Below are 27,000 nucleotides of genomic sequence, written 5' to 3' on the forward strand. Positions count from 1 at the left end.
CCAATAAAAACTCTGGACACCAGGGCTCCAGTGAGTGTCCCTGGTTGGCAATACTCCATGTGTGTTGTCACACATCATTTTTGGGAGGAGTGAGCATTGTCACAGCGCCCCTGGGAGAACACAACTGGAAGTTCTACCCTGGTCTCTCCTAGACCCTGTGCCATGTGCCTCTTTCCTGATTTTAATCTGTAATGAGTGTAATGATGTTTCTGACTTCTGTGAGGAGTTCTAGAGAATTCTTGAACCTGAGGGTGGTTTTGGGACCTCTGGAATTGTGTGGCACCCACCAGCCACTAGCTCTGACTGTCATGACATTGGGAGTTACCCAAGTCCATCTTTTGCTCAGCTGGGTCCTTGGGAACACCCCAGAACATGATGCTGGTCAGCATGGTGCAGAGGAGCAGGGAGAAGCAGCAGGACACCCTCTGGACACGGGTGAAGTTGCTCCGAGCTGAGCAGCTGAAGATGGAGTACCAGATGTGTCCATCCTGGAAGCCCGTGGAGGTCTTCATGAAAAACAGGTGGCTGTGAGAAGGCAGGGAGAGAGGGGTAGGAATGGGAGAAGGCTGGTCTCTTGGGATGAGAGGGAAGAGTTTGTTTCTAAGATTTATATTCTATCTTCTCTCATGTGGAAGACATACAGCATCTTAGCATCACTTAGAGTTAATGATGGGGGTTCTGAACAGAGTGGGTTGGAATCACTAGGTGGTCCTCCTACCCGCTGTGTGTTTTCAGGCGAGTTACTTTACCCTCTGCACATCAGTTTACTCGTCTGTAAAATGGGGGTTCTAACAGAACCTGCCTCATGGGATTGTTGAAAGGATTAAGTGATGATTTTTGTAAAGCATTTGGCAAAGTAGCTGGCATATATGTGAGTGTTCATCAGTATTGGCAATTATTATTTTTGTTATAATTTTAATATAATCATATAAATTTATTATTAGGTTTATTATAATTAGTGCATTAGAGGATACAGGTTAAAAATCCCAGGCTCTGGGGCGCCTGGGTGGCACAGCGGTTAAGCGTCTGCCTTCGGCTCAGGGCGTGATCCCGGCGTTATGGGATTGAGCCCCACATCAGGCTCCTCTGCTATGAGCCTGCTTCTTCCTCTCCCACTCCCCCTGCTTGTGTTCCCTCTCTCGTTGGCTGTCTCTATCTCTGTCAAATAAATAAATAAATAATCTTAAAAAAAAAAAAAATCCCAGGCTCTAATTTCAAAGTCAGTTTGAGAGAATAAAAATTGCAAGACAGGGTTTCTGAAAATGGCACCATATTCTCCTTAGGCATATGTGTTAGTCTAGAATTTAGACTAAAATTTAGTTAGTCTAGAATTTAGTCTAACCACAGGACTTCCACAGGGGCCCAGATTCTCCTGAGAGTGTGCGGAACTGATATTCCCAGCTGGCACCTGTTCTGGTGGCTAATGCCAGCACCCCTCAGGGTTGTACGGTACTTTGACCATCATTCTGTGCTGTGGGAGTGGCCTGGAGTAGAGGCGCGTAAGGAGAGAGGTCAGTTGCCAGCAACAGTGGTTTTCCACGTGATTGTTCTACTCATTGTTCTATTGACAGTTCCACAAATATTTGGTGAGCCTGGTGCTATGTGCCAGGTGTTCTGCTGGGCACCAGGATTCATGGGGGAATGACATGGCCCTGCCTTCAGGCAGCTCCTTGTCTAGTTTCCAGGCATCACAAGCTTGATGCATTGGGAGGATCATATCTGCTCCTGTAATGGAGCACTTACTATGAGGCCCTCACTGTGCTAAGTATGCTACCCACATCATTTCACAGGAGCTGCACAGGTCCTCTTGGGGGAAGCTGACTGAATGACTCATTTTTCAGAAGTAGAAGCTGAGGCCTGGAGAGGTGAGCTGACTTTTGCAATGGTATGCAGCAAGTCAGAAGCAAGCATGTGGAACTGTGTGCTGTATGCCCACATCAGTGTTCTGCCTGTCCTCGGGTCCAAGTCTCTCTGACTCAGACTTTTTCCCTTTGCAGACTGAGCTGTTCCCAATGGCAGCTAGGAGGAAAAGTCACCTTTCAGTAAATGCACTAGAAATAGACTTTGTTTTGAACCTAACTCAGAAGCCATTTGAAGTAGAGCTCACAAACTCAAATGCTTAAAGGGACCCAGATAGATGTAAATAAGTTAAATGAAGTGGGTTGGGAGTAAGGTACTAGGGATTGGTGAGGATTGTGACAAAATGGAGAACACATGGCCCTTCAAAGAAGAAAGCCAGTAGTCCGCTCCAGCAGATTGGTGTCAGGAAGGAACACTGGCCCAGCGCCTTCATACGTGCCAAATTTTTGCGTAATCTCTTGATTTTTTAATATTGGTTGAGAACAGTCTAAATGTCCATTGATGGGAGAATGGTTTAATTAATTGTGGGACATCCAGTCCGTGGAATATTATGCAGCCAATAAGGAAAAGTTTGACCAAAACATACTGTCCTGGAAGGATGTTCATGGTCTGTCATCAAAGAAATAAGGTGGCATATTTAGAGTAATGCCATTTTAAAAGATATAAAATACACAACAGTCTGTGGTGTTGTGTGTGCTCATGAGCGTGTATGTGTACATTTGTACCTGCTTTTATATGTTTGACCAGATGTGGAAGGAAGGAAGGAAGGAAGGAAAGCCAAAGGACACACATGCTGAAACACCCATCTAGGGTAAAACTGCTTGAAGAAGGAGCCCCAGATGGCCAGACATGCAATTCAAACCAGTCTGTTCATTCATATAAAATATATTGTTCTATGACATGTGTAAGGAAATATGGATAACTGTTCAACCACTTCACCACCTCAAAGATAATTCTGTGTCAGAGGGTCCATGTCCCTCCAGGGCCTCTCAATCCCAACAGGAAAAACCGATTGGTCATTAATGTCACATGCTTGAAGCTACCCAGGCCCAATAGCTGAAACGTGCTTTTATTCTGCTTCGACTGGATTGCGGTGCAACTTCTCTAGGGATGAAAGAACAAGGTAAACAGCATTTGCTTACAAAGAAAAAAAAAGTACCTGAATTGTTTCCTGTCCTGTTCTGTGGCCACTGGAAATACTTTGTCAAGGACACAGTCTCCGACATCGATGGACAGCCACGAGTTGCAGAGGAAATGCCACTTCCGGTCCCTAGCCAGGTCATGCACCAGCACCCGGCTCACATACCTGGAGAAGGGACCCACACTTCTGAGGACAAGGTTAGGGGGTGAGGCTTCTTTGGATACCACAAAGGTTAACATCATTGCAAACATGTGTTTTAGAACAAGAACTCCTGAGGAAAGAGAGTTTGTATTTTTCTTCCTTGTTCTTGGTGCCTTAACCAAAATGCCCTGATCATGGACTGACTTGGCCTCATGTGGGAGCTCAGCTAATGTGGAAAGCCAGCTCTTGGAGGCCACCATGTTTTCACAGATATGTTGCAAGAGGGTACATTCTGAAACTATTAACCCTGGTGCAGGGCTGCAAGCCCAGGGCCAGCGTCCAGATGGAAGTGAGGAAAGCCAAGTTGTCTAAGTTGTGTGTGTTCAGGGAGGCGTAGACATAGGCACACAAAAGCTGGTCTTCTTGCAGGCTTCCACCCTTAGGGACTGAGCCATCTATTTTGGACTCAGTACTTCATGGGTATCATCTAACCTGATTTAGGTCTTTGAGACCTGGGGAAGAAATGAAATGATCTGCTAGAATGTCAGATGCAGGAGCAGCCATTTCCCCTGTTGCCTTACAGCCAAAAAAAATAGTGATAATATCAAGAGTCCCTCTTTACTGAGCATTTACTATGTAATGATGACTATGTTTGGAAGCTCCAGACATTCTCCTTTCCAGCAGGACAGCCCTGTCAGGCACACAAGAGCCACTTCCATTGAGTCACACACCCTCCTGGGGAGGCCAACATCCAGTGACTGGTGGGTGCAGTTTCCTGGGTGTGATCAAGACCTGGGCATCTCCACCCAACTCGGGACACTCCAGAGCTTCCCATGGGGGTCAACCAAGCTGTTGTGCTGCGTCGAAGCTCTTCTCCCTCTGCTCATCCTGTTTCCTTCTCTCCCTTCCCAGGAGCAGGTCCCAGGCACCCTGCAATCTCAGCTCTATCTCAGGGTCTGCTTCCCAGGAACCAGTGTTGTATAGCACTTAAAGTAGTAATGTTTAATCCCTTAGGTAAATTGAAGACAGCAGTATAAGTGCTCTGTTTTCTAAAGTTGCAAGCTGCTGATAGGTGGGCAGGCTGGAAATGACTCATTTAGGTCACTAGTTTTGGCCTCACACAGAATCCTCAGGTGGATTCTCATCTCTGAGCTTGCCAGCTGTGTGACCTTGGGCAAGTCACTTATCTTCCCTGAGCTTAGATTTTCCCACCTGTAAAACAAGAATGAGAGTACTTGTCCTTGAGGAGCTAATGAGAAAAGGCACAGAAACAGGAAGGCTTAGCTTAATGCTCAGCAGTGGCAGCTGTTTTTACCTCTTCTACTAAAGAACCAGCCCAATGTCTCATTTAGTCTCCTCTTATTGGGAAAGGTTTGTCTTCAAAATGGGCATCTATCCCCATTTTACAGATGGGAAACTGGGGGCTAAATGAAGGTTGATGCTGCACATATGCCAAGCGTGGGCCTAGCACTGGACCCCAGGCTTACAACCTCCAGTCCTTCTCCTAGCTACTGATCCAGTCTCTGAGGCTCATGGGTGGTTGGGTCTCTCTAACCCTCAGTGTCTCTATCTGTGAAATGGGGATCCATTCTATGTGTTTGCGGAGGCTTGTGAGGATCAGCCATGTAGCAATTGCGTAGTGCCCTGCCCTGGCGTGGCAATTAGTGGGTTCTCAGGGTGTGCCCACCCCTGACTTACCAGGATGGCTGGTCCCCTGAGTTGTCATGCCACAGCCGCAGACTTGTCAGTTCCCCCAGAGGGAACAGGGTAGAGAGTAAGAAGACATCCACTCCTCCTCGTTCAAAAATTGGGATGTCAGGGTCTGACAGGTGGTGGGGTTCACTCTCTCCATCCAGGCCATATAGAGTGACAGTCACCTGAAATCCAGAGACTAGGAGTGGCCAACTCCAGATGGTAACCAAGCCCTGGTGGCCATGTTTCATTGGAAGTGTCCAAAATCCAACGAGAACCAACATTGCAAGGCCCCTTCATTCTCTCCTCTCCTCCCATCTTGGGCCTGCTTGAGTTATTTTTCATGTGTATGAAGATTTAGGGTGACACTGCCTGCATTTATGTCTTCAGCATGAGTTATAAAACACTTCTTGATAATTTTTTAAACTTCCCATGTAGTTATTTCTAAGGGCTCTAGGGTAGGAACTGGTGTCCCCCCCTAATAATTATATTCCCAGGGTCTCCCAGAGTGCCTGGCACTGAGACATGAATGTATGAGTGCCCATTATCTCAAAAATACATATTCCTAGGCCCCACTCCAGACCTACCAACTAAAAATGCTGGGGACAGGGCCCAGGAATCTGCTTTTCTGCAGCTATCCAGGTGATGCTGATGAGCATTCCTGATTTCCTAAGCCAGACAGCCACAGTTCTGCCACCTGTGCTCGGCCCACATCCCTCAGCCTCACTGCTGCAGCAATCCCTGCACCCATGTACAACTGCCAGCAGCTGCAGTGCTTTCTTGGGGGTTCTTGGGCCGTGAGAGCAGAGACTGGAACTTCCAGAGAATTAATGGTGCTGCAAGCTGTCCTTCACCCATAGCTCATGGGATTGGTGGGTAAATAAACCAGCTCCCTCAGCCATCAGTGGGGATGACTTTGAGGCCCATGTTGCTTACTATTTTCCAAAGTCCCATCGTGGGATTAGCTCCAGCTGCCCAGATAGGTTAACGGATTGGCACCCTTTATTGGTTCCCTCCCTTCCCTGTTGGCTTCCTGGTTCTCTACTGAGGTGTCCTAGGAATCCCCGCCCCCCCCCCCCGCCCAAATCAACTACTTGCACTCGAATCTGTTTCCATAGCAGGGTTTCTCTACTATAGACATTCTGGACCCAATAATCCCTTGGTCTTGTGGCTTTCCTATGCATCGTAGGATATTTAGCAACATCCCTGGCCTCTGCTGGATACCCAGACTAAGACAATATCAGACTGAAATGTGACTGCAACTCTGCAGAAAGAGAACTGGCCTGTGGGTCACAAGTTTTCACTCCTTTCCTATTAAGGTGGACTCTTAAATGTTTAACAGAAATGAGACGAATGTTTCATTAGATGGATGAGATTAATTCCTATGTTTATTCCACAAGTAGTTACTGAGCGTTTGCTCTATGTTAGACAGCTGGTGGAGGACCTAAGACAATAAATCAAAATAAAACAATTTTTAAAATAAAAATAAGCTTCATAAAGTAAAAAGTAGACAAATGCTCCACTCTAATGAAGCTTAATGTCATTTTTTAAAAAATAGAGCTTTCTCCAGGATAGTATAGACAGTGCCAATGGTTCTCAAACTGTGTTCCAAGGAGCCCTCGGTTTTAGTAAAGGAACCTTGAAGGGCACTGCAGAGGACAGTATATTCTGATGAGGTATGTGGCACAGGCCAGACTTAACTAAGGATGCTGAGACATTACAGAGACAACCTGTTGTATGCTCCACAGCTAAATGCTGAAGAACCTCAGAGAATTTATAAGTGAGTGAAATAGTTTCTTCACTACCTCTAGTCAGTCTGCTCAAAGACAGATGCTCAGTCTGACCTCTTAGCTAGATGCCAGCTAATCAGTTTACCAAAAAATGTAACTCAAGGAGCGCCTGGGTGGCTCAGTTGTTAAGCGTCTGCCTTTGGCTCAGGGCGTGATCCTGGAGTTCTGGGATCGAGCCCCACGTCAGGCTCTTCTGCTGGAGCCTGCTTCTTCCTCTCCCACTCCCCCTGCTTGTGTTCCCTCTCTCGCTGGCTATCTCTCTCTCTGTCAAATAAATAAAATAAAATCTTTAAAAAAATTAAATTTAAAAAAAGCTTAATTAAAAAAATGTAACTCAAGACTCATTGTTTTCAAATGGTAGGTATTTCTTTCTTTCTTTCCTTTCTCCCTTCTCTCTTAAAAATTCTGTTTTCTCTTTAATCATTGATAACAATTTACTGACTGTTCTTCATATGTGAGTAGATTTATCTGCAGGTTACCAACTAACTGTCTGAGTTATTCTTTGGTAGGCATAAAGGAGATGACCAGTGGCACAGTGCTAGACCCCAATTCTCCCTTAACCTAGTCTCCTTTATCTTTTTAAATATTGGGGCTTGGGAGGATGTTTTGCTTGGCAAAAAGATTCTTTCCTTTAAAAAACAAACAGGAAAAAAAAACACCTTATAACACTAAACCCATTGTGCTAAGGTAACTAATGGGCCAGCCAGTGCTTTGCAGGGTGGGACATACTGATCAACCCAGGGTCTTGTATGGTCACGTACCTTGGAGGAAGTAGCTGCCCCTCTCCGGTGTCCAGTGTAGACTGTTACCAGGTAGTGGTACTGGGCAAAGGGATCGTTGTCCTCCAGCACTGTGACCTTCACCTGGACAGAAGGATGGCATTGGGAGGGCCCTGTTCAGTGGGTTCATCCACTGCACAACAGCCAAGAATGAGCTGGTCACTCATGACAAAGGGAGAGAGCAAAATTATGTATGTTATTTATTCATTTCATCAGGTGAGAGCAAGTAAAATAAAAAACTTAAAAAAATAACAAAATGCATTTAATATTAAATATAACTCAAAGTAGTCAGACTGGAAATGAACTCGGTATTAAGCTGAGAATATTCAGTGTTTGATCCGGTGAATGATACGAACTCTGTTTATATAGAATTTCTAACACTGGTGACCAGATTGGGACGCCAAGAGAGTTTAAAGGGAATGAACATTAAGGTGGTTTAGCAGCAAAACAAAACAAAGCCAGACTCTCTAGGCTGCAGTGGGCTCTGTGATGAATGAGCCTCCCAGATCTCCTGCCAATGGAGGGCATGTTCTCCCCATTGTTAGGGATGCAAGAGCCACCTCTGTTGAGATCAGGTGCCCTCCTGGGGAGGCTGACACGCAATGGCAGTTTGATGTCGTGTCTGGGCATGATCAAGACCTGGGCATCTTGACCCAACTCAGGGCAATATCTGGAGCTCCTAGTTCAGTTTCTCTCTCTGCTCATCCTGCCTCCTTCCCTCCCTTTCCAGGGGCTGATCCCAAGTACTCTTTGTGAAACACTGAATGCGCAACTGCATGGCAGAGTCTGCGTTTTGGGAACTAGCCTACAGGTGAGGCACTTAAAGTATTAATGTTTAATTCCTTGGGTGAATTGAAGACAGCAGTATAAATGCAACTACTACTAAGTTTCATACCACCTTAACATCCTGGGAGGTGTGGCTGTGTGGGGGAAGGGCAGGAAATGGAGAATGTTTCAGAGCTTTGGGACAGTGCACCCTTGCATTTGTTGATGAGCACAAGATACACTGTAGCTCAAGACACAAAATTTTATTGAAGGCTCACTTACTAAATGTCAGACATGGTGCATATATTGGAAAAATAGAACTTTTTGTTGGCAATTTGTTGTTTGATCTAATTTCTTTTTTTTTTTTTAGATTTTATTTATTTATGTGACAGAGAGACAGCCAGCGAGAGAGGGAACACAGCAGGGAAGTGAGAGAGGAAGAAGCAGGCTCCCAGGGGAGGAGCCCGATGTGGGGCTCGATCCCAGAACGCCGGGATCACGCCCTGAGCCGAAGGCAGAGGCTTTAACGACTGCGCTACCCAGGCGCCCCATGTTTGATCTAATTTCTATCCTCAGACCTGTCTTATCATCAGGCAGGTCTGGGTTTGAATTCTGGCTTCAGGGAGGTGGCTGTAGACCAGTTAGTCGCCCTCTCTGGTCTTTGGTCTCTTCCTCTGTAAGATGATAGAGGACATGTGCAGTAAAGGGGGATCTCAGAAGGCCTGGGCTGTCCAAACCCTACACATTTCAAAGAAAGACCTGGCTTTTGGCCAGGTCCTGAAAGATAACCGCTGTGTCCTCGGAATATCCTGCATGATGAGTGCCTTTGAATACATTGGTCCACACCAGGTAGTCTCTGCTAACAATGTGAGTTACAGTAAGGGCTTTGGGCCATGCTGTATCAGTCTGACCGCTGGATGGTGGTGGTGATGGTGGGTGGTTTGCTGCAGACTGAGTAACTAAACTGAGTTATATGGGCACTCCGTATGTATGTAACTGACCCCCAATTAAACCCTGGACACCAGGGCTCAGGTGAGCTTCCCCTATTGGCAGTACTTCATATGTACTGTCACACACCATTGCTAGGAGAATGAAGTCTGTCCGTACAAGTCCACTGGGAAAGTACAGTTGGAAGCTCTTGCTGGATCTCTCCTTTGCTGATTTTAACCTGCATTCTTCACTGTTATAAACCATAATCATGAGTATAACAGCTTTTCTATATTCTGTGAGTCCTCCTTAGCAAATAACTGAATTTAAGGATGGTCTTGGGGACTCTCAACATGGTACCTTCCTAGGGCTGTGGGGGAGCATTAAATCCTGACAATTTGATAAGAAAGGCCATTTTACATATGAAGCTGAGGAGCTGGCTTGCCTGGGACAACCTGGATTTGCCGCTAGCCCTTTGGCTCCCCAGCTGGTTTCCATCCCCTGGAATCCTGCAACGGAACACCCTGCTCCTTCCTCCCATTCCTAAGGGCCATGCAACCTCACCTTGGCCTGATCCTGAGTGTCCTTCCTCCTCGCCCAGATCACCACCAGCACATAGGCCACACAGAGGCAGCCCACGGTGGTCACAACCACGGGGTTGTCCTCGAAGGTGGCAAAGAGCTCGGCAGTCTGGCAGACGTCAATGTTGTTGGGCATCACCAGGAACGTGCTTCCAAAGAAGGTGAGGTGGTTGCAGAGGCAGTGTGTCTGGGAGTGGGTGGTCCGTGGCCCCACCTGCAACCCCAAAGAGGCCCTGGTGGGAATGCCAGCGTATCTTTGGCTCCCTCCAGCCCCGGGGAGGTGGACACCACCATAAGGGGGCGTTGGGGAGAGCAGCTTTAGGAACCCCTTGAGCTTTTTGATTTAACTAACAATTTAAAAATGCTGAGAATATTATCTATAGCAATTATCTTTATACTCATCATTCTCAGCGGGCAACTGTATATCTTATCAGTCTTCTTTATCCTTTTAAAAAACTATTATGGGTGAAGTTGAAGTCCCCTCCGCCCCCCACCCTCCATAAGCGGCCATTATCACAACTTTGGTATGTATCATTTCAGTACATTCTCTGCCTGATGCTTACTCAGTGGACAGATACATGTTGAGTGCTAATTCTAGGCCAGGCAACAGGCTAGGTGCTGAGAGGACGTCTGGGGTAATCAGGTCATCTCAGTTTCCCAGGGATTTCCCTTCTTCTCAACATGAAAGTCATGTGTCCTAGGAGGCCTCCAGTCCCGGCCACAGTGGGATGATTCGTCATCTCACAAAAAACAAAAAACTGAGACTGGGGAATCATGTAAAGAAATGGGAAGGACAAGTGTTTAAATCCTAAGCTGGTGTCTCAGCACCAGGAAAGCATTTCCTAAATTTCACCCCTTAGATCTATGTACCAGGCGCCCCTATCCTAGGCTCATGCTTTGAGCAGTGCCACTGTAGCTGTCCTCAGGCTGCACACATTTGTACAAGATGGGGAGCCAGGGAGTCCCGGGGACATGCCCACCACAGCACATACCACCCAGCTGTGTCTAGGGTGTGGCCCTAGTTGACCCCAAGAATGAGGCCCTCCTTAAATTTTGCACTATAGATGCCTCACGTGCCTTACCCTAGTCCTGGCCCTGGGACTCCCACTTCTAGACATTCGTCTGGGGACCTGGACCTGGAATTCCTTGCTTCTAGGGCCTATGCAGACCTGTTCCTCAGGATCACTCTTCCCTGGTGGGCTGGCCACTGGTGTGCCCACCCCTAGGCACAAGGGTGACAAGATGAGGCTATGGGGGACAAGGTGTGTGGATAGAGCTTGGGTACACAGTCCCCTGTGATATAGGATAATGAGGTTGGGGTTGGGGAGACAGGAATGGGCCAGGGCAGGGAGCTCCATCTGTGCTCTTAATTCCCACCCTACACTTAGGGCCTTCCCTAAATCTGTCAACTAGCAAATACCCACCAGGGCCGTTTGGTGGGCAAAGCAGCTTGCATTCAACCCCACGACTCAGCTCCATCTTTTCATTCCAGGATCTACCAGGAGATGGTAAGGTGGGAGGGAGCAGAAAACACTGGCATGCAGAAAGTTCTTCTCTGCTCAGCACATGAGGAGGAAGAACCTGCTGGGGCCCAAACTGCCCCCGCAGGTAGCTCTTGTCTCTTTTCCTTAACGGGCCACTCAGCAAAGGCTGACCCCTGCACATGTGCATGACCCGAACTATTTATTGACAGATTTTAGTTCTGTGTTTGCTCCATTGTTTTTCTGTTTCCCAATCCTGGTCAGCATTTGGCATATCACTGTGGGGCTTATGGGAACACCTGGCACACCCAGAGGGGGTGGAGCTGGTTTCAGAGAAGAAACCCATGTGGGTGCTGGGAGCCCAGGGACCAGACTTTCTATGCCTACATCTTTGCCTTCCTGGGCTTTCTCAACCCTTCCAGCATGAGAGTCTCGAACACCGGGAGTTAATGTGCTCATACCCTGACAGTAATTGTACCTTTAGTATTCTTTGAGAAAATATATAAGCGACAACTCTGCCTTTACCCCCTGAGAAGGTCTATAGACCATAGATTTGGAGCTTTCTTCAGCCATTTAGAGAATTTGGTGCTGGTTTGCCAACCAAACTTGATGATCTCATTTACTTATTTATGGTTCCTCAGTGATCTCTATATATCTATATCTGTATTTTCATCTATATAATGAGCATCAAGTACTCAATATTGGATTCATATAACTTTTGGTCTATGACACACTCCCACATTCATGTATGCATGTATTAGAAGGTGTATTATTTTCAATAACATAATAAGGACCTGAGAACCCCCTATCTACTCAAAAGCTAGAAACGTTCCAGTAACTTACACCTAGCTAAGTGGTCCTCCCCCAGTCTGTCCTCATGCTCCCCCCACCCAGCTGCCACCCAAATCCCATGTCCATTGTTTCCTTGATTTCCCTTTTATATGTAGTTTTGTCTTCTCTATGTTCAGATTGTTCAACGTAGCCATTATTTTATTCTGAGCACTCACTGTGTGCCAAGCACCACACTACTTTCTCCCCCTAATCTTGTCTAGGTCCCACTCCAACTGTAAGTGGTAGCGAACCTTTATCCCCATTTGCAGATGGGAACACTGAGAGAGGTGCAGTGACTTGTCCAAGGTCACCTGGCTAGTATTGATGAAATGGGATTGGACCTAAATCTGTCTGATGGCAGAGCCCATGCCCCCAGCTGCTGTACCATCCCCCTTTATGAGCCTCAGGTCTCTCAGGACAGCCTTGCAGGGCATCCCAGGCCGGCAGTGTGGGCGTCAGACAGCTGCTGGGAGTAAAGGCCCTGGAAGGTCGCAACACACCCAGTGTCTTGTTCATGAAGTACAAAGGCCTTTATTACGAGCATGGGGAACACACTGTCTCTTGGACATGTCAATGCACCCGTTTCTTCCTGACACTTGGGGAACTCCCTCTGTGTGGTGGCCAGATGCCAAGGCAGAAGTTGACAAGGGAGCTCTGAGTCCCCTTCCGTAGCTCTGCTGGGGCCTGGTTTGTTACACGACTTGTGACCATTGTCATTTGATTGTGTGCCATTTGCTTCTCGGCTGTGCCCCCTGGTAGGTTGAAAGCTTACTGGTTTTTCTAACCATTATATCACCACTGCCTCGCACATGGTGAGTATTTGTTGAATAAATGGAAGAAGGTATTTATGCTCTAGTAGTTGGAGACAGGTGTGTGATAAATTTCAGCTAGTTGCGGTGGTTACTGTTCTCGGGGACAGTGTGAAGTGCTATGGAAGTCCAGCAGAGGGAGACTCCCAATGTCTGGAGGCTCCCAAGAAGTTAGCATTAGAGTGGAAGATCAAAGGGTGAATAGTTTTCTAGGCAGGGTAGGTTGTCCCCAGGAAGAGAACAGTATATGACAGGCATGGAAGGGGAAAGAGGAACACCAATGCCCCAGAGATGGCCTCCGATGGCCTCAAAACCAATGGCTGGACATGTCATGGGTGGAGCTGAGCTGACCTGAGATAGGGATCTGATTGCAATTAATAGAGCCACGTGCCATCCAGGGGCTTGGTGAGACTGGGCTGGGGGCTGAACAAGCAGTGCCTGGAGCTCCAGAGACAGACACACTTGGGTTTGAGTCCCAACTCTCCCACCTACTAGGCAAGGGATTTGGGGTAAGTGTGTTGACTTTCCCGAGCCATTGTTTTACCACCTGTAGAATGGGAATACGCATACTATCTTAAAGGTTATTGTGAAGATCTGATGAGGTAATGCAGGTAAAGCATGCAACACAGCACCTGGCATAGAATAAAGGGCTCAGCTCTGAGTTTGGTTCCCTGAGTTTGCAGCCCAGAGTCAGCAGGGCTTCTCAGTTATTTGTCCATTTGTTTAATGGTCATTTGTTCCCAGTGGTGAGCAAAGCACACTATTCCTGACTTGTGGGGCTCCCAGTGCACCGAGGGAACAGACATGATTTCAGTGGTCTCCTGAGTAGATATGAAATGGCTTAGTGCTGTGTTAAGTGCTGTGAAGGAGCAGATGTGTGTACCAGGAGAGCCTACAGTGGGAAATCTGACTTAGCCAGGGTAACAGTTTTCTCAAGGAAGCGACACTTGTGGCAGGGTCTGAAGGAGGAGTTAACTAGACTGGGGAGGGGGGCATTTCAGACACAGGGAATAGCACAGGCAAAGACGCTGTGGAGGGGTGCAAAACAGCCACCAGAGGCACTGAAAGGTGACCCTAAATGAGCTGGACACACCCAATGAAGCTGCTCTATCTTCTTTTTTGTGTCCTCTCCTTACCTGGCACCCAGAGTTGTCCCAAGTCCCCCGGACCTCATCCCAGAACACACAGTGGGATAGGAAGGTGGTAATGCCAACTGTGAGGTCCCTGCCAGGGGTCAGCTCCAGGTCAGACTCGGGGACCACGGTCAGATAGTAGACACCTTCTCCAAAATGCAGGTCCTCTGGGTTCAGGATCCATGTGGACAGACCATCTGCAAGAAAAAGGGACCAGGTCAGCCTGAACCCTTGTGGAGACTGGGGCTAACAGCATGGAAGAGAGGAACCAAGGGGACCTGGGAGGGAAGCTGAACTTGATGTTCTCTCTAATGTCCTAGGAAATCCCTCTTCCCCCTGAGACTTGGGAGCAGAGGAGAGGAGGCACCCTCAGGTCAGTGTGCAGAGCACACCTGCCAAGTCAGATAGATGAAGGCTCAAATTCTGACTCTGCCCCTTCTTGGCTGTGTGACTTTGTATCAGTTACTTAACCTCTCTGTTCTTATCTGGCAAGAGGAAATGTTCATAGTATCCATCCCAAGGGTTGTAATGAGGATTATAACAACGTTAGTTCTATAAGTGCTTGTCAGTTTCTTTAGGGCATGTAGTAATTACTCACTTAATGTTGCCAAATAAATAATAATGAGAATAGTAGTAGTAATAACACCAAAAAAATCAGCACTGAATGTAGCAAATTGTTTTTCTTTTTCTCTTTGGCTTCTGACTCTCAAGTTTTAAGTTGGTCTTCCTCTCCCCATCCCCCAGGAAGCTCAAGAAGCTGGCCCAGTTGTTGGACTACCTGCAGTAGCCACTGGCGGAAGGTGAGCTTTTGCGTCATAGCTGGTCTCATTGGGGTGGTAGCCATAGCCCAGGCTGAGTATGAGTGGGATATCAGGTCTCCAGTGCAGCTGGATCCCCAGAGCTGCCCCGTCTGAAGTCAGGTTCACCCACACAGCTTCAGGACTGGTCAGGTTTAACACAGTTGGCTCACTGTGTCCTTCCGAAAGCCGGGGCAGCAGGATCTGTTATCAAAAACAATCAAATCAAGGTGTGCAGGGATGGGAATGCCAGTAAGCATCAGGGCTGCTGGGCAGAGCAGGGCAGGGGGAGCACCCGGGGAACTGAGATCCACTCTCTGCTGTGCTCATTCTATCAGTTTCCTGGGGCTGCTTAACCAATGACCACAAACTTGGTGGCTTACAACAGCACAGATTTGCTGTCTTACAGTTCTGGAGGCCAGAAGTCCAAAATCAGTTTCACAGGGCTAAAGTTGGCAAGCTGATGCTGTCTGGAGATTCTAGGGAAGAATCCCTTCCTTGCCTTTACCAGCCTCTGGAGGCACCCGTGTGCCTTGGCTCATGGCCCCTCCTGACATCACCCCAACATCTTGCCTTGGTCATCAAATCTGCCTTTTCTCATCTATAGTTAACTCTCCCTCTGCCTGCCTCTTGTAAGCCCCGTGATGACATTCGGCCTGCCTAGATCATCCAGGATCATCTCTCTATCTCAAGATCCTTAACCTAATCACACCTGCAAAGTCCCTTTGGCCATGTCAGGTGGCAAATCCATGGGCTCAGGGATGAGAATATGGACATCCTTGGGGGTGCTATTGTTCACCTCCCCTGCTCATCAAACTGTGTACTATGGCTTGGGGCTGAATCTGCACAGAAAGAGGGGAGACTTCTAATTTGCACAAAGGTGCTGTGTGAACTAGTGGTCATGTTGATGACAGTGTTAAGCAAGTAAAGTGTAAGTTAGGAGCACAGGCCGTAGAGGCAGAGAGCTCTGTTGGGATCTCGGCTCTGTCCTCTATCGGCTCTGGGACCTCTGGCCAATTAACAAACCACTCTGAGCCTCAGTTTCCTTGTCATCAATAGAACACATAGACTCATTGAGGGTATTAAAAATGATATTGTATACAAAATATTTAGCCAAGTACCAGATACATAGTAATACTAAAAAAATTTGCAGCTGTTATTATTCTATTACTTTTACATTAGAAGTTCTCATAATCATTCTCCATTTAATCGGCTTTCCAGATTAACTGATGCTCTGTGTTCCCTTTTTAAAATAGACTGATTGATGCCCACTGTGCACTGTTTACTCCTGGTGGTCTTTTGTGTTAGACACAGGAATGGCTCACCCTGCTTCCCCTTCCAGGAAGGACCTGCTGCCCAGTCACAGGGAGTGTGGTCAACAGACCGGCTCCAACTGTCAGTTCCTTAAGGGTCTGCCCCGGCTGCAGAGACCCATGTTGTCTGAGGCACACTCTCCCTGGGGCCACCTGTATCCAGTGATCAAGGAGAGGAGAGGGTGCGAGGCCCAGACATACTGGCCTGCTGTGGGACACTTTTCTCATTTGTACCTGTGGGATTTTAATTTATGGAGGTGTCTGAGTGATGACATGGAGGGGCCAATGCCATTGAAAGAAGAATTTATTACTTACATTTCCTGAGAGGAGGGGACCACCATGCCATACAGAGCCACAGGGGAAGTACCTGGTCAAGGGGCAGGAGCAGGTGCAGGGGAAAGCTCAGGTCAGGGCTGTTATTACGTTCTCCATGGGAAAGGCAAGGCAGGGCAGAGTACATTCTTTAGGATTGGCCCATTTGAATAATTTTGGCAGGGTTGGGCCTTTAGGGATGGTCTCTGGTTACTTGGAACATGGCCTTGGGATGGTTTAGGACAGGGAAAATGTTGGCTTGGTGTGTGAAACTCAGATAAAGGGGCTGGTTGTGGATATGGGCTTGGGATTCGTTTGTCTGCATATGAAAAGCGTGCCCCGGCAAAGCCCTTTGCTACCTGTAAGGATCAGCTGGCCCTGGCAGGGGCAATTTCTTCCTCACCAGGAAGATACTTAAGATATCAAAATATCAAAAGATACAGAAAATAATAAGGCTGATTAATACAGGCCTGATGGCTAATACTTTCTACAGCACTCCTCTCTGGGTTGACTGGGGCTTTGTGAGTCTGGAAATTGCAGTCTGACTTCTCCTTCTGTCCAATCCTGGTGTCCTTCTTCCTTCTTCACAGGGCTGGGTCTCTAGCAAACATCTAGCACCCCAAGCTCTTTCTCAAGAGCTTTACTTGTGCTTTTCCAAGCTCTTTACTTGTGCTTGTAAAGGTCGATTTTAATGATATATTCCACAGAGTGGCATAGAGTGGCAAAGAAGTAGTGTGAAAAACATTATCTACCGAAAAACTTAAGTTGAATGCTTTGAGAAGACACAGGAAAGATGAATTGTTAAACATTGTTAGTGGTCATTGATGAGAAAACTAGTAGATTAGAAAAAACTCACTAACATCTCAAAAGATGTTAAACTCCTGTTGCATCATGGTGTGCTTATGTTTTTGCTTTATTTTAAAGAAAATCTGACATTTTAGAGGCTGCATTGTAAGAGTGGTTTATGTAATGAAGATGATTAAAATTCCAATCAACAGATTTAAAGAAATGTTTCAATTATACGCCCAAAGATTGACAATGATATACATTTATAGTTTTAAGTTAAAATACAATGTGTAAGATAGGGTGAAGCCCATTCTTAGTGATTCTCCATTTTAATCAACTTCTGGTCCCAACCAAGTTGAAGAAAAAAACAGAAGCGACACTGACTTCTGACAGCACCCCCAACTTCTACCTCGATATTCTCTGACAGATTCTTCATGGGTATGAGATGTCCACTAGGGCTGGTCAGACAGAGGCCACCAACAGTTCCACTGACGTCAAAGTGACTCTGGGCTGGGAAGGGGCTCTTTAGGAAGCTTATCACCTGAAACCAAGAACAAGGAGTGCTGGCCAAGGTCCCCGAAGGCTGGAAGGTGACTGCATCTCAATGCAAATGATAAGGTTTCCTAAGATAGGATGGACAAGTGGCCTTGCCCTGTGGGGTGAGTGGGGGATCCCGCTGTTAGGGGTCTCTGGCCTTGCCAGTGTGTGTCTGCCCTCCAGGACTGAGGACCCACTCAGACCCATAGCGCTGTGCGGCTACTGGACTGTGAAACCCTCCCAGCCTTTCTTCTTGGCAAAGCCAGTAAGTCCCCAAGGGAGACATACTTGTCTGCCTTTGTTGGGACTCAAGGAACAGAGAATCGGATGGGAGTGAAAAGAGCTCTGGGTTTGCCATTTCCTAGTTTGGAACGAAGTCTGAAAAGCTTTATTTCCAGTAACTAATTCAACCAGGGCTGCTGGAGAAATTCCACAACGCAGTGGAAGAAGGATGGATTTGGGTGTGGGAAGGCTCGAGTCTGTATCCCAGCTCTGCCACTTTGCTTATGGCATTGGGTGAGTCACTGAACCTCATTTGTAAAATGGGTTTAGCAATACTGTGGAACTAACAGGGTTGTTATCAACATAACTGAGCAAACACACGTGAAAGTGCCATATAAGCTATAAAGGGTTGTCCCCAACGAGGTTATTCCTGCTATTACCCTGATGTCCACAGGCTCCTGGCTGTCCTCCATGGAGCCAAGGGAGGAGGCAGCAGGCAGGGTAAAGGTTGCAGAGTGGGCAGCTGCAGAGTGCACAGAAGAGCCTCGCCAACTCCAGGGCTGTATTCTGGCCACAAGGTGAGAACAGGTGTCAAGAAACAGACAAGAAAGCCGGTGTCAGAGGAAGATCTCCTGTACTGCAGGGAACCCTGGCATTGCCATCAGAGTGGGTGGCTCTATTTCAGGCCCCTTAGATGGTTCTGCATGTTTGCGTCAGTAGGAGCAGCAGGAGAGGCAGCTGACGCCCCCAGCACTGGGCTGGAGGCTCTATGAGGACAGGGCGTTAGCCAGCTTTGTTTACTGCTACACCCCCAATACCTAGAAGAGCACCTGGCACGTAATGGTGGTCCATACATACTTTGTTGAATGAATAAATGAGCTTTCATGTGGACATTTCTCCAGCCTTATCCTACTTGATCTCTGATGTCATGGGCTTCTAGCCCCATCTTCTCTCGCCTTTGATGTTGTCCCATCTGATTAGATTGGGGAACTAGTTTCAGACCCTAGCTCTGATCAGGATACCGGTTTGGGACCCTGTCCCTGGCCCCCAAGAGGGTAACCCTGGCATGAGGAATCAAAGAATGGTGCTCATTGCATGGGTCCCAGCAGTACCTGCCCCTCCTTGTCAGGTGGAGGCCTGTAGGGTGGAGACATCCTCAGGTACTGGAGGGCACAGTGAGAGACGGACACTCCTTGAAGAATTCCCAAGGCCAGTGCATCTTGAATCCCCACAGCTCTGTGGAGCGATGGGCTTAGCCAGGCGCACCAGAACATGGTTAAAAGTGGGCAGGCTCCCTTCATTCAGCCTCCCTGCCTGCACGGATCCAATATGACCTATCTTTCAGGACTCATGGATGGCTCCACGACAGGACTTGGCACTCACCAGCTCCCTTCCTACGCTGTACAAACACCCAGACCTTCTCTCAGTGAAAAGTCCTCCTGCTTCTAGCTCCTCTCACGTCTCCCACTTCCAAATCTGGTCTTCTGGGCTCTGCTTCTCACAGAGTCTTAGGATGTGGGTGTGGACCGAACCAGGTCAGGGGACAAGCTTTCTTGGGGATCTCAGTGCAGCTAGTTACCTGTTTGTGTATATGGAGATGGAGGGGGTGACCAGAGTGGCTGGGAGGCCTCCAGGCAGTGTCCCCAGAAGGAGAGCAGCTTGCACATGCTCCACAACTCTAAGCAGCTGGGGCACAGAGGCCATCTGGAAAAGAAAGCAGGGGATACTGCTGGGGACCCATCTCTGTATGCTGCCTTTGGTTACTGTCGCCGTGCTAGTGTGGGACCTTCAGCAGAGACTGGGACAGGGCAGAGGAGGGAAGAAGGGACAGCACTGCTGTTTATTGAGTGCCAAACTCTGTGGGGAGTGAAAAGTAAGCACTTATGAAGATTCCAACCCCTTTTAGAATGTGAACCCTTTTCATCCTCATGACAACTCTGGGAGGCAGGTGCTCTCACTTATACCTATTTGGCAGATGGGAAAACAAAGGCACATAAAGGATAAGTGACTTGTGGAGGTCACATGTTGATAAAGGTAAGTGCCAGGACTCCCAGTGAGGCAGCCAGGCATCTGGCTCCTGAGTCTGTGCTAAGCTGTCATACTGTGTGCCTCTCTGTGCTGCTCTGTTTGGCCCTGACAGCCACCCACAACCCAGGTCTTATTTGTGGGAAAATAGAAAGCCACAGGCAGAGCCATTTCACAGAGTCACCTGGGCTTGGACTGCTCCTCACCCCACCCAAACCCCCAGATGGGGATGCAGCCTCGCCGAAACCAAGGCTGGTATGAGGATCCGAGAAGGGCTGGATGTTTGCATAGAGTGTGTGTGTGTGTGTGTGTGTGTGTGTGTGTGTGTGTGTGTGACTGAGTGGATGTGAATATGAGTATGTGTGTGTTTGAGGGTGACCTGTGAATATAAGGAATTGTATGTGTGTGAGTATCTGAGTGTTAAGTATGTGATTGTGTGTCTGAATGTGAATGTGGGTTTGAGGGTATGTGTGACTATAAGTGTTTGAATGTAAATGAGTGTATGTGCATGTGCTTTTGTGTGTGACTGAAACCATATGTGAGAGTCTTTTTGTGTGAGTGTGTATGACTGTGTGGCCATTGTGAAGATATGAGTGTTAACATGCATCTCTGTGAGGGTGTGCAAGACTGTGTGCTTCAGGGTATGTGTGAGTGTATAAGTAAATGCTTATAAGTGTGTGTGAGTGTAGGAGTTTGTGTTTGTGTGAGTGAATGTGTTAGTGTCTGTGGGTGTGTGGGAATGCATTGGTGTAAGTATTTGGGTGTGACTCTGTGTGTGTGTGTTCCCCACATGCTAAAGGACTATGGAGCAGCAAGAAATGTGTTTTCCACTCTACCATAATGCTGTCCTAGGAGGCCCTTCCCCTTGCTCCCCCTCAGGGGTGCTGGGGCTGCATGAGACTGTGCCTCATCTGTTCTCACTCTAGCGGCTGCCTCTCTTCTAAAAACATTCTCTGATGGGGTAGACATGTGATCTCTCCAGTTGGTAGCTTATCTGGGATGAGGTGGAATGCCTTGATTTACAGGGGTGAGACTGAGGGAAGTTACATACTTCACTCAAATCTCAAGGTTTGAAAGTGACAGAAGCAGGATTGGAAAAAAAAAAGAAAAAGAAAGTGACAGAGGCAGGATTGAAAGTCAGGCTGCCTCACTCCAGAGCCTTTGCTCTGCCTCCCAGAAGCTTGGTCTCTATAACTTTTCTTCCAGCTCCCCAGAGAGGACTTTAATAACCTCTGTGCCTCAGTTTCCTTCTCTGCAAGATGGGGAAAAAGATCCATCTAGAAAGGCTGGTGTGAACTGGGCATGTGGTAGCTGGGTAGCATGTGGGCATGTGGTCTGCATCTGGGCTGAGACACCTACCGGGCTGCCCTTGGCCTCTCCAGGGTCTTCTGGTCCCTCCCTCAGGGAAGCTTCCAGCACACTGCCCACAGCCTGAAACAGGTCCTTGGTGGCTGCCTGGCGCCTCTGGTCTTCAGGATGGGCCCTGGAACTCACTGCCAACAGGGCTTCACTGGCATGCTGCAGAACCCAGGTGGCCTCCCCCTGGGTTCACCCAAAGGAAAGGCAGCATGAGCCCCTGCCTGATAGACCATCCCCTACACCATTCAAAGGGACAGGACTACAATAGAGGGGAGCTAGGTGGGGGGAAAAACTAGGGAAAATACGGGCCCATGGCCCTTCCCTACAATGTACAAGTTCCTTCAGGCAAGTAGCCTCATCCATCTCTGAGTCTTTCCAGAGTGCCTTGCACAATGCCTGGTACATAGCAGTAAACATTCACTAACAGGCAGGATGGGTGGAAGGATGGCTGGCTGGCTGGCTGGCTGGCTGGACGGATAAGACACTCATTCCAGTTTTGTAATTATATCTGTATTTCTGAAATTATTTCTGTAAAGTCTTGTGGCCCCAGTACTCTGAAAGTGCTGAGAGGGCAGAGCCTATGTCTGTGTGACTTGCTGAATTCTTGATGCACAGTTTGTGCACAGTACCTGGTATATACTAGGCATTCAGGAAGCATTTGTTAAACAAATGAGTAAATGAATGCAAGGACAAGTGAATGGAAGGGTGGAGGGATGGATGTACCCAGGCACTGAATAGATGGATGCATATGGATTGGATAGATAAGCAAATGGATGTGTCAGTGGCAGGTGTGATGTTTACAGCATCATGGCCCAGAAATAAAGGTCAGCCTTGCTGGCTTCAGGCTGGAGAATGTGAGGGGCACAACCTCCTGCAAATAGGGGGAGCAGAGCCAGGGGAGTTCTCCCCTCTTATTAACTTAAGGCTTTTTTTTTTTAACCTTTAGCTACTGTAACACTGGCAGTATGATGATTTAATTTGAGTTCTCCAAGAAGCAGAGCCTGAGGCAAGGATTTAAGATGTGGGGAGGCAGAGTGTCTGGTGAGGCAGGCAGGGGTCAAAGAAGAAAGAAAGGCAGGAGCTGGCAGCTGGACATCAGTCTGATATGTACTGGGGAATGTGGGTATGTATGAAGTGGGGAACATGGGTAGGTTAACCGCAGTATCTGGTCACACATTTGAATGTCACTCAGTGATTAGAGTCAGCTACTCCCTTGAGGTGTCACTGGTAGGCGGGGGAGTAAGGTATGTGAGCACACAGGCTATGACACCCAGAATGAGACACAGGAGCTGCAGGAGGATATCTCCTCTCTTTGGCACCACCCATGCAGGACCCTTGGAAACAAGATGGTGGAAGCCTTGGGGGCCCTGTGATTGAGGGACCTTTGACCTGGGGTGAGTTGTCAGTTACCCACTGCAGAGGTGTGTGTCCCATGGCTTGGCCTGGGCCAGCAGGTGGGCCTCACTTACCTGGGCCATAGGTGTGAGCTCCTCACTGGGGTGGGTTGCCTCTCTCAGCACCTGGGCCAACTTTTACCCTCTGTATGTCCCCCAGGGTGGCAGTGACCGCAGACAGTGACCCCAGCACATGCTCTCTGACCTTGATGCCGAGGGAGGGAGATGGGGAGAGAAAATGTAATTCCAGTGGCTTGATGAAACCATTTCAGAAAGATGTGGAGTCAGATCAAGTGACCAGGCTCATCTGGGGTTTTTCCAAAGCCCAAAGACCTCTGTTTGCTTCGTAGGATGTGTGGTGGGCAGAGTAATAGCCTCCCAAAGATGTCCACATCCTAATCCCTGAAAACTGTCAATATGTCACCTCACATGGAAAAAGGGACTTTAGCAAAATTGTTTTGGAGTTTTATTATTTTTTTATGTACTCTCTACTCCCCAAACATGGGGCTTGAACTCATGACCCTGAGATCAAGTGTTGCATGGGTTCCTCTGTTTTGGAATTTTAATTAAGTTAAGGGTTCTGAGATGGGAGCAGATCTGGATGAACCAGGTGGGACCAATGTAACCATAGGGGTCTGTGTAAGAGAGAGGTAGGACGGCCAGAGTCAGAGAAGATGTGTGGATGGATGCAGAGGTGAAGAAGAGGCTGGGGGAGGAAGGGAAAGGAGGTGAGAAGGGAAAGTTTGGGGAGGGGAGGGAGGAGGCACTGGAGGGGTAGGAAGGAATGGAGGAAGGATCTGAAGATGCTGAACTGCTGGCTTTGAAGATGGTGAGGAGTGTAGAGGCTTCTGGGGACCACACTTTCTAAGCCACAGAGCCCTAACAAGGGCTGGCTGGGGGCTGGGCTTGGCAGCCACAGAGAAAAACTAAGACTATGATTTCAGCCCTGCCCAGGAGAACTTTGCTCATTGATGGAAGGGTCCTATCTTTTCACTGTCCACTCACCAGAAGTGACTGTTGAGCCCTTGAAACGTGGCCAGTACAACTGGAGAACTGAATTTTAAACTTTATTTCATTTTAATGCATTTAATTTAGATATAAGTACCTAGATATGGCGAATGGCAACCATGTGGCACAGCACAGATACGAGTGCACAGTCCCCCTCTCTTGGCCTGCTGCTCACAGTTCATGCAGCCTACCTGTCTGAGAGCCTTTCCCGGCATCTGCAGAGTATGCGCGTGTCTCCTGTTAGCTCAGGGCGCATCTAGGCTCTGGCTTGGATGGAGGAGAGAAAAGGCCAGTATATGAGGGGACTCTCTCTTGTCAGAATGTTCGGGTAGGAGAAATTGTGTTCGTCTCTGCGGATCTTCCCTCCCTCCTTTGTCACTGTCCTGGAGGCAGCTTCCATGCAGATGCCACTGGCTCCTGACTCTCTGGCCAGTGGATTCATTCAGCAGGAGATGAGAGGGCAGGAGGAGAGAGTGCTAGAAGCTGTTCTCCTGGTGCCTGCCTGCCAGATGGGTCAACTGCCTCATTCTTCAGAAACCGTTGCTTCCACCAGGGTCTCCCTTCCATGCAGCTGCCCCCTCCAGATTCTGGTCACTTCAGGCTGAGCCCCAGCTTTTATCAACAGAGCCCTTCTTAAATTCTTCTTAGTCATTCCATTAGTGTTTTATGCCTGCCTCCTGCCAGGACCCCAGTGTTTCATGAGGAGACCTTGGGTGGCTGCATAGTCTGTGTGCTCAGGGACCACAGGACATCCAAATGGAAGTCCTCCATAGATAATGTTCAGAGTGAATGCAACCAAGACTGAGAACCAGGGGGGTGTGGGGTGTACAGAGGGGCTAAGGTGAAACAAGGGCAGGGGTGAGAGGCTTAGGAGGGCAAGAGGTGGACAGAGGAAGAGCCAGTCTGGGTTGGAACACCATCTTCACCGCCTTCTTAGAAATGTGGGCCTGAGCAAACTTTTAAAATGCTCTTACCCGGTTTCCTCTTCTGTAACATAGATGGGGATCTCACCATTTACCTTGTAGGGTTTTAATGAGAATTACATATCCCTGAAGCTCTTGGGGCTGGCAGCACATAGTAGGTGCTCAATAAATGTTAGTTATTTATAAGTAATGACTATGACAACCACCACTTCTTTGTATTAAGTACTTACCACATGTCCTGCACCATGCTAAGTACTTTCATGCAAACCCTTCAGGGGACCAGAGAAGTCTTTCTTCTCCATGCCCGGCAGGTGTACGTGATGCTGTGTGTGTATGTGTGTGTATGCACATTTGTGTCTGTGCACCCACACATATTCATACAGCAGACACCAGGAGTGAAAGTAATTATACACACTGCGATAGTTGTTTGGCATGTCAGGTTGTAACACATGAAATGGCCATTCTGTGGATTAAAGCTAGTTGAATGTTGGTAATTTCAAATGGTTTAACCTAACCTTATGAGGAAAAATACTATTTATTATCCCCATTTTCCAGCTGGGGAAACTGAGGCTTAGAGAAGTTCATTCACCAGCCTGTGACAGTACAGGTGGCAAGTGACAGAGGTGGGATGACAGAGGTGGGACACCAGACCATTAACTATATATGAGTGAGGCCAGGCCATTCTTCTCTTCTGGCCTTCGTGTTGTCATCTTTGACAGAAAGGCCTGGAATGATACTCTTAAATTCCCTCCTGCCCTAGAAGCCTTTGACTCCATGAGGCAGAGCAGGGAAAGCAGGTTTGCATCATTTTAGGTCACTTACCGAGAAAGGACCAGAGAGGGAGCTGATGTCAACACCTCGGCAGATACTGAGGCTTTCCAGCTCCGTAAATTCCACTCCCCACCCTGAATGGCTGTGTACATACCCCGGGGCCCCAGTGGATGGCATGAAAGGGGCCCATCTTGAGCACCTTCTGTCTGGTGTCCATGTTCAGTAGCCACCCGCAACCGTGCCCCTGGCACTCCTGGTCTAGCGTGGACAACACGGCTCTGGCCAGCTGGAAGAGCTGCTCCGGGTCCCGCTCGCCTTGCAGAGTGGTGGTGATGTTCTCCAACACTGCGGCTTGGAATGCCACGTTGCCAACATGGGTGTCTCCAAGTCCCACCTAACAGGGAAACCAGAAGCACGCTCAGGGCACGGAAGACCTCCGCTCACCAGTTCTTGTTCCAAAACCTGGAGCCTGAAGTCACAGTCTCACGAAGCAAACCAGAGCAAGGCTGGAAGGCTTTGCACCTGGTGTGGGGTCTCTCCTGCGGCTGAGGGCAGCTGGGCCCACTTGTAGCAGGCAGCCAATGGCCACTGAAACCAAGCCTTGGGCAAGTCACTGCTCTACCCTCACTGCCCTCCTCGTCATGCCCCAATCCCTTCCTGCTCCACCTGGCCTCTCACCTTTCAAATTTACCCTGATTTTATCCATCCTCAGCCTTGTAGCCCTGATGGCTGATTTTGGTCCTCCTCCCTCTAGACTCTGATGGCACTGGTCTGTCCCATCCCTGCGTCCTCCTGCTCTGTCCTCCAGGGCCCTACCCCTATTCTGGCCACTGAGATGTAGGGTCTGCAAAGGTAGAGACCATGTCTGTTTTGTTCACAGCTGTGTCCCCAGGGCCTGGCACATAGCAGGTGCTCTGAAAATACTAGTTGAAGGAATGAATGAATCATTGATTCATCTGGTCATGCCCTTGGCTCCCTTCAACCCTTTCTTGGTGAGGTTCATTCAGCTGGGTCAACAAGTTTTCTCAGTAAAGAAACAAAAGCCTGCCACTACCCACCTTTACTGCTGCATGGGCCTGCTGTTTGTCCCCTGCAAGACTGGAGACAGAAATGACCACGGTCAGCATGAAGTTATTGTTTACTTTCCCAAGTGGCAGATAAACTGACGGGAGGGCAGGCTCAGGGCCACAGTGTAGACAGGAACCTGGTAAATGGAAACTCAACAGTTAGGGGGGCATCTCCAGGCCCCAAGGAGACTGGAAAGCCACCAAGGTAGAGCCTGATGACAAGGACACGAAAGCCGCAGCTTATGAAGGCAGGGCAGGCACTCAGGGACTCCATGCTTTCAGAGAGAAGACAGACATCTATACTGATCCCCTGGTCTCTCCAGGTAATCACATGCCGCTAGGACTTTGGAATGATTTTACTGGAATCCATAAAAAATTCAAAAAATATTTTCCCTCTTTACAGGCTTAAAAAAAATTCAAGGTAGCAAACCAAATTACAAAAAGGAGAAGGAGGAAGAGGAAGAGGGGAGGAGGAGATCTTAAAAAGTAGCTCAAAACATATCCAAGTGCACTCAAAAGTCACTTCCTGTACAAAGGCCTTCCCAGGCTGGTTGAT

General features: G+C 48.2%; 1 protein-coding gene across 1 annotated transcript in view; it reads right to left on the reverse strand.

The window, feature by feature from the left end:
- LOC123791343 (polycystin-1-like protein 2) overlaps positions 1–27,000 on the reverse strand; it is an 88,757-nt gene that overhangs the window by 26,434 nt on the left and 35,323 nt on the right. Inside the window, 15 exon segments of the mRNA XM_087870637.1 lie at positions 326–525; positions 3,020–3,166; positions 4,841–5,019; positions 7,386–7,487; positions 9,660–9,890; positions 13,934–14,127; positions 14,709–14,931; positions 17,548–17,679; positions 18,338–18,464; positions 19,477–19,601; positions 21,282–21,464; positions 22,751–22,814; positions 22,816–22,880; positions 25,577–25,771; positions 26,436–26,581. Coding sequence (XP_087726763.1) covers positions 326–525; positions 3,020–3,166; positions 4,841–5,019; positions 7,386–7,487; positions 9,660–9,890; positions 13,934–14,127; positions 14,709–14,931; positions 17,548–17,679; positions 18,338–18,464; positions 19,477–19,601; positions 21,282–21,464; positions 22,751–22,814; positions 22,816–22,880; positions 25,577–25,771; positions 26,436–26,581 — 2,313 coding nt within the window.

Source organism: Ursus americanus, chromosome 21 (genome assembly GCF_024610735.1).
Source record: "Ursus americanus isolate L20-20 chromosome 21, mUrsAme1.1.p, whole genome shotgun sequence".
NCBI lineage: Eukaryota > Metazoa > Chordata > Mammalia > Carnivora > Ursidae > Ursus > Ursus americanus.